The sequence below is a fragment of the Malus sylvestris genome, chromosome 6 (genome assembly GCF_916048215.2).
Source record: "Malus sylvestris chromosome 6, drMalSylv7.2, whole genome shotgun sequence".
Taxonomy (NCBI): Eukaryota; Viridiplantae; Streptophyta; class Magnoliopsida; order Rosales; family Rosaceae; genus Malus; species Malus sylvestris.
The window spans coordinates 7,898,307-7,905,176 of NC_062265.1; the positions used below are offsets into that span (position 1 = coordinate 7,898,307).

The 6,870-nt window shown below is 37.1% G+C and overlaps 1 protein-coding gene across 2 annotated transcripts; it reads right to left on the reverse strand.

Moving 5' to 3' along the window:
* Nucleotides 1-6,870, reverse strand: LOC126625000 (E3 ubiquitin-protein ligase HOS1-like). 2 transcript variants are annotated; one of them, XM_050294072.1, is made up of 10 exons: nt 6,589-6,870; nt 5,535-5,925; nt 5,056-5,190; nt 4,768-4,943; nt 3,913-4,317; nt 3,633-3,795; nt 2,515-3,008; nt 1,803-1,940; nt 725-1,452; nt 1-566 (listed from the first exon to the last, which is right to left on the reverse strand). In XM_050294072.1, the coding sequence occupies exons 1-10, from the start codon at nt 6,700-6,702 to the stop codon at nt 392-394; spliced, it is 2,919 nt and encodes a 972-aa protein (XP_050150029.1). In that variant the 5' UTR covers nt 6,703-6,870; the 3' UTR covers nt 1-391. The 2 variants fall into 2 exon arrangements, with proteins under 2 accessions (XP_050150029.1, XP_050150028.1); XM_050294071.1 differs by having other exon boundaries at nt 2,515-3,012; nt 3,637-3,795; nt 6,589-6,869.

Here is a 6,870-nt window from a genome sequence, read left to right on the forward strand (position 1 = left end):
TTTTTGCCTCAAGCTTTCAGCAATCAAATTATTTCAACAAGGAATTCAAAAATATCCCCACTCCTGCACAATTCGTAGCCGCTAAAAAGCTACAACTTCATCTGATCAACTTGATGGAAACAATTTCAGTAAGAAAGAAGAAATGGCCCGTCAAATTAGACGATCCGATTAGATGCATCTTAGCTGCACGGCACAACTATAAAACAGTTTTGTGTACATTATAATTACTTGCCTTTCAAAGGGTTCAACTTCAACCGGCATGTACAACAAAACCGCTTTTGTTCTGTATAGCCCTCGAAGGATAGCTCGTCTGCAAATCATACTGAGGAAGGACCATTGCTGGACAAGAGTTCCATTTTAAGTTCAAAGAAAAAGTGCAGGTGGATGATCTTCATCGCTTGGAAAACCTCCTTCTTTGTAAACACCTCGCGGTAGAAGCATGATGTGTGATCCCAATGGCCTTCTCTGGACTCTGCTCCTGTTCCTCGTCACTAGTTTCATCAGACCTCCATCTCGGTCCATTGTTCAAGTTTTCGTCCTCAATTACATGACCCTTTTCTCCATAGCTGAAGATTAGAAAAATAATTTGTATTAAATAGAGATTAACTAAACCAAAATTATTAGTTCTACACTATCAATATAAACCTTCTCCAACAGTGGTTAAAACAAAGCAAGCAAACCAACTTTAATGGGGCAAGAGGTGCAAAAATTGTTGAATTCTCACCTCAAAGAAACGTCCATTGGGTCATCCTTGGAAACCATATTCCAAGTTCGGTCATCCCTGGCTCGCTGGAACCCCTTACTGTTCACACTCCGATGCAGATCTGTTGCGGAATCTTTAAACAGGCCACGGTTGCTGCTGGGTGTAGTTACTGGATTAGAATCAGCGCTGTAAAATTTTGAAGGACTTGTATTTTGGAATGGGTTGAACCGCTTGTTCCATTCCATTTCTGGTGACATTCTAGCATATTGATTGTCTTGGAGACGGCTATTTGAATGTACTTTTGATGAACTTCTGTTCCCGTCCTTAACTGCTGAGGGGGGAGTAGCCCAATGAATTCCAGGAGTTGATGCATCCTCAAAGTTGAAAATTTTGTTTATGCTATCATCAGGCTTCCATCGCGTTTCAGAATTGCTAAGTAACTTCCCATGAAGAACTGAAGAACCATTGTTACCAAGTTCAGAGCGATAACTGTCAACCAACCCAACTCTTTTCTTGGCCGTTTCAGATATTGACGGTTTCCAGGAAGGATTCATACGATCTGACCATAAAGCAAGAGAAGAATCAATGGACGAAGGAATCAGCATACTAGTTGATTGTGATTCTTGCACTTCAGGAAGTGATGCTGGTGCCACTTCAACTTCCCTAGAGGTGGTAACAGCTACCTCAGGAAACTTTCCAGACTTTACTTCTTGTCGTTGGACTTCAGGTAGCAACTCCAGGCTTTTATCCTGTTCATCAAAAGCAAAGCATTACAAAAGAAAAACAAGGAGCACCATGCACCCACAAATAGACCTCCACCATGCTTCAATCAATGGAAACATGTTTTCCTCTAAGAAAGACAACTAGAATCAACGCAAATGCAGGAAGAAACGTTTAACCACAAAAAGACTAATAGGTTGTCATATAGATTGTACTTTTGTTTAGCTCAATCATACATTGAATTACAAAATATGTCTAAATATCAAAATTAAGAATATAAGCGAAGCAATTCACAAAGTTGATGACCAAATACTCCACCAATTAGGTATATTAAGGGATAAAAATGTCCTCATACAGTCTTAACACTTAAACCACTTACTATTAATCCAGCTCTCCATCCGCTCATTGATCTCATTCTAGATAAAACTTCTTCACTGACAGAATTCTTTGAAATGAACTCCTCCTCCAGGTTTTTAAGTATTTGATCAACTTGGTAAGCTTCAAAGTACCGGTACCGCTGAAATGTTAGAAAGGGGGGAAATGGGCAATTTATGTCAGCATGTCTGACCACAAAGCTTGCTTTTTCAACAGAATAAGTACCGAAATATAGCTTGGATAAATAAGTAGATACACTAATCTACAAACTAATAATATAAGAAGGGTGCTGATTTTCACACACACCCTGTTTATTTCTGGCCATCGGTTGAATAAATCAAACAAAAACAATGACCATGATTAAACAGGGGTGCGTTAGAGAAGAAAAAAGGTGTGCATTTATCATTTTCCTATAAGAAAACCAGAAAATAGTTTTGAAAACAGTTAGTGAGACTCCTGCTAAAATGCCACATAGCTAATAAAAATGCCCTGTGATCCCTTCATTTGCAGGCCATCTTCAACTCTCACACCAACACTAGCCACACAGTAAATAAGCAACTAATCTCAAGCTTCGGATGCATTATGAGCTACAGAAACTACCAATAAAATTCATGTTGATTTTCCTAAAGATGCATGTGAACATAGCAATAGCAAGATGTTGATCACAACTACTCCAACTTGAACCGAAGCCAACAATAAACATAGACAAGAATTACCTGAATGTAGAATACGACAAGAAGGCTTCCAATAGTTGAGGAAGGATCATCAATAGTATAATCTAACAGGCACTTGTGGAGATGTTTCTCTTCATCAGAGTTCCAAGGCAACTCTATCACTCGGTCTACCATGTTCCTTCGTATACAGAGGAAACAAATTTCATTAACCAATATCTCCACCCAGTCCTCCCAACTCCTATATTTGCTTTTTGAATCATCTGTTGCATCCCCCAATTCTCCAAGCTTCAACTTCTTCTCCTTGACTTTGGTACACAGCATTCTTTGATGTATAAATGCTTCGGTAAAAAGTCCACACTCTACCCTCACCCGAACTGCAGTAACAGCCTCAGTAAGTGATATTGACTTTGAGGTACCATCACGCCCGGACCATCGTAAAACCAAAAGAGCTGTATCAGGATTTCCCCTTTCTAAAAGTACTTGTGCAATCTTAGGATGAGTTGCTGGACCAGAGATCTCTGGAAGAAGGTGACAAGCTTCCTGAGAAATTTATTATGAAGAATAATTATGTAAAATGATATTTCGAGACTAAATAATCTATGTCAAATGATATTTCGAGACTAAATAATCTAATACTGATATTTAAAGAACAAATTTTGAACTGTCCAGTATAAATAAAACAACATGCAATACTAGACACTTCATGCAAGTTTAAACGTATAAACTATTACTATTTCAAAATTTTCATGTATTCTTGGATCATAAACATCGTACCATGAACCAATTCATCTTAATTATCTTAACGATAAAAATAAAAAGTGGTTTACTTGGAACATGAATGAGCAGTAGAACAACAGCTGTAGTAAAAAAATCCATTTTTTTATTTTATTGTTAAACAAGTCATTTCATTTGACACAAAAGCTTATTGAGATTCTTAAGTTGGAATCTCGCCTTCTAGAGTAGCAAGGACTGGAGAGAAACCTTTTTTTTTTTAAGAAATGCCACAGCCTGACCATAGACATGTGAACCATGCCTAAAATATAAAAATAAACAGCATTAAAACCCTTGATACAATTGGTTAATCATGAAACTAACGTCGCCAAATAAAAGAAAAATAGGCATTCAAAAGCATTAACCATCTGAAAAAAGTAAAAAAGAACTTGCCTGCAGAGCTTTATCTGTGTGATCATCCAAGAGATAAAAGATTAAGGATTCCAGTAATAATTGCCTGGGTATGGCAAAGGTAGCTCCAAAATCCTCTAGAAGGTGTCTCCATTGCTCATCAGGCATTGTCCAGTGCCGATCAAATAGGTAATATAGAAACTGTTATAAATTAAGGAAATACAGATATCCCTAGAGGTAGGGGAGGCAGGATTTATGCCCAATTCAGGATATGCAGAATTAAGAAATATCCAAAGTTTAAATAAAAACAAAGGATACAATAGCTTGCTTCGCAACCACCAAATCTGAACTACCACATAGAAAAAGTATATCAACAGCTGCTCGAACATTTTCAAATGGATAGCATCCTGCAACCCCCTCTATCTTGGACCTGAGAATTGATGAAACTCCATCCTTCTGCAGAGATCCTAGTTTTAATCCCTCCACCCATTTCTCTGTATTTCCCTGCTCAATCTCCAGATTAACCAGGGCATCTTCAATAAATAGGGTACCTTCCCGTCCACTGGACTCTTCTGAGTTATTTACTGAATCAGGCCAAGAACGCTTAATTGCAGCAGATTTCCTTTCGCGAACAAGAGAATGCCATGATGTGAAATCCGTATAACGAGGCCTCACTTTCTCAAGGAACTCATGTCTTACACACCATATCATAACCTCCATATGCTGAAACCAAAAACCAAATTTCAAAAAACAATTACAAATTGTTTGCAGGCACATACGGATTTTTATTGGAAACCAGTCTCTTTGAAAATCCATAATGATAACGGTTTAGAAGAAAAATGTAACATTTGACCAAACTGAAAAGGTAGTGATCTTGCTGCAAGGAAGTTTTAGGCACAAGTAAAAGATGCAACAAAAGAAACAGTTAAAGATCCATGAAACAAAGCCCAACAGAATGTCACTTCTTGTGTTTCCATAGCTTCAGAATTAGCAGGTAAATAAATTATTAGTTCTTTGAGAGTTTAAGGATAGAGGAGTACAAACTATTAGTTCTTTAGAGAACTGAAGCATGTATAATATGATATCAGACACACAATATTCACAAATGAAAATCAGGCAACAATATCATGATAAACAAAAAGGAACAAAAATGTAAACAAACATAGCTACAACCTGCTTTGTCTTTAATATGCTCTCTTGAAGCTGGTGTAAGTCAAGAAGCTGAGCTGAAAGAGACCCTTCAAAAGATGAATCCAAAACTTCAATCACATTACATATGCCAGCCAACTGTGCAGAAAACTTAAGAAGTAAACTCAACATAGATTTCATCGGTTCCGCTTCAAGATTATCTTAGGATAGTAGATTAGGAAATACAAATTATTCAAATTATGCAAAGTACAAATGCACAAAAAATAACTAGGGGATTTATATGTCAAAATATTGATAAAGATAAAAGGATACAAATGCCTTGAAGTTCTGTGATGATCTTCTGGAATGTTCGTTTGCACCAATCCTTCACAACCACTTCATCCAACAAAAAAGCAATAACAGGATCACTGGACACTGCACTTTCATCCAAACAAACATCTGTAACATCTGTTTATTCTATGTCAAAGAAAACATGAAGTGATCAACACAAATATGAACAATTAACAGAAACGGCAATAAAGTTTCACGAAAGACAGAATGTCCTATAACGCACATGGATCCTAGTTATCTGTTTAGCAGTTGATTTTTCAGTTTTCTCAAATTACTCCTTAGAATAATATGAGTTTTTACCTCTGATGAACAAGAATTTTACCTTTTCTAACGTACTCCCCTTTAATTGTAAGATATTAAAAGTTGTGGTGATTTTTTAAAAACTAAACTCTCTATCATGTGAACAAATAAAACAAAACAAAGAAGAAAAGGTAAAGAATCAAAAGATCATTAAAGGATACAGTGGCATATCAAAGAAACTAAGTTATTCTCCAGGGCAACATCAAATAAAGAATATAGGCGTTGGACATCAGCAGATATTTGCTCGTCCCCATCTTCTTTCTCTTGAAGTCTCTTATCACCTCTTTTGGGTATAAGATGAGCTTCTAGACACTGATCATAAAGGCGCCGGCATAATTTTGCAACATTCTTTGGTATTGGAATTCTACAAATCGGACACACATCACAGCGCTGGCTACACTCTGCACATAATGAAGCATGTCCACATGAGATGAGCACATCCTTTACTTGTCGTCCACAACTCCTCAAGTCTCGTGTTGCCCGACAGAACTCAACTTTAGATTCATTGCATAAGTCAATCAGATCAATAGATGCCAACTGTTCCAATGCTTCCTGAAATTAAAATTAGAGCAACATATAAATGACTTCTGATCTTATTTATCCACAAAGTACTTCATATAACTCCAAACATTACAGATCGTTCAATAAGGTGAATATTACGAACAAACAAACCTAGCGAACCAAAATAATTGTCAAAAAATAATGAAAAGGTAGTGCTTTAAACTTAACACTTTTACTTCACCTCCCAATTTTGTGCTACGTTGCAATCCTAAAACCAGACATTTCCCATCAATCGCTTATCGTCTCAATCCACTCCCCACATACACTCCCTTTTAACACTTCTAAAACCCTATTCATACGATGCAGCTAAATACATGGGGGATACCTTCTCAACAACTTTTCCATTGCACTCAATAAAAAAAAAACATAAATCAAAATTACCAATATTTTCCTACTCAACAACTTTTCCATTGCACTCAATAAAAAAAACATAAATCAAAATTACCAATATTTTCCTACCCAAACTCCCTGTATAATTCACCAATTAAATTCTTCAAAACCCACCAAAACGTCACCGTAATAGCCCTATACAAATACCTGTACGGATTATGAACGAAACGCAGATAACAGGAACCACACCGTGGCTATAAAAAAAAGCTAGGGTTTTAGGCAGTATCTATGTTAAAGGAAAATGAAAATATATAGAGAATGAACCTGAACAGCTCGACTATTGTAGTTAGGTTGCGGAGCATGATAACCAGATCTTGTGGCTGGGCCGCCATTGACTGAGCTCGAAGGTCCTGTTGATCCGTTTGATCTCCTATCCATTTATCCGAGACTGCGAGAGTTGATTCCGTACGAAATGATGGAGAGAATGAATTGGTGAAGTGAGGTTGAAGCGGGTGGGTTTTAGGGTTTAGTAGCCATTGGAGCTCCCATAGAAGCTTCGGAGAGAGAATAAAGAGAGGGAGTTGTTTTGGGAAAAGGTTCAAAATT

Excerpts from the sequence above, each read along its gene's own strand:
- LOC126625000 (XM_050294072.1), bottom strand. The coding sequence starts at position 6,702 with ATGGATAGGAGATCAAACGGATCAACAGGACCTTCGAGCTCAGTCAAT. Across the intron at positions 4,944-5,055 it reads CACAGAACTTCAAGGCATTT|ATAATCTTGAAGCGGAACCG; the intron begins GTATCCTTTTAT and ends TACTATCCTAAG. Across the intron at positions 1,453-1,802 it reads GATGGAGAGCTGGATTAATA|GATAAAAGCCTGGAGTTGCT; the intron begins GTAAGTGGTTTA and ends TTTGATGAACAG.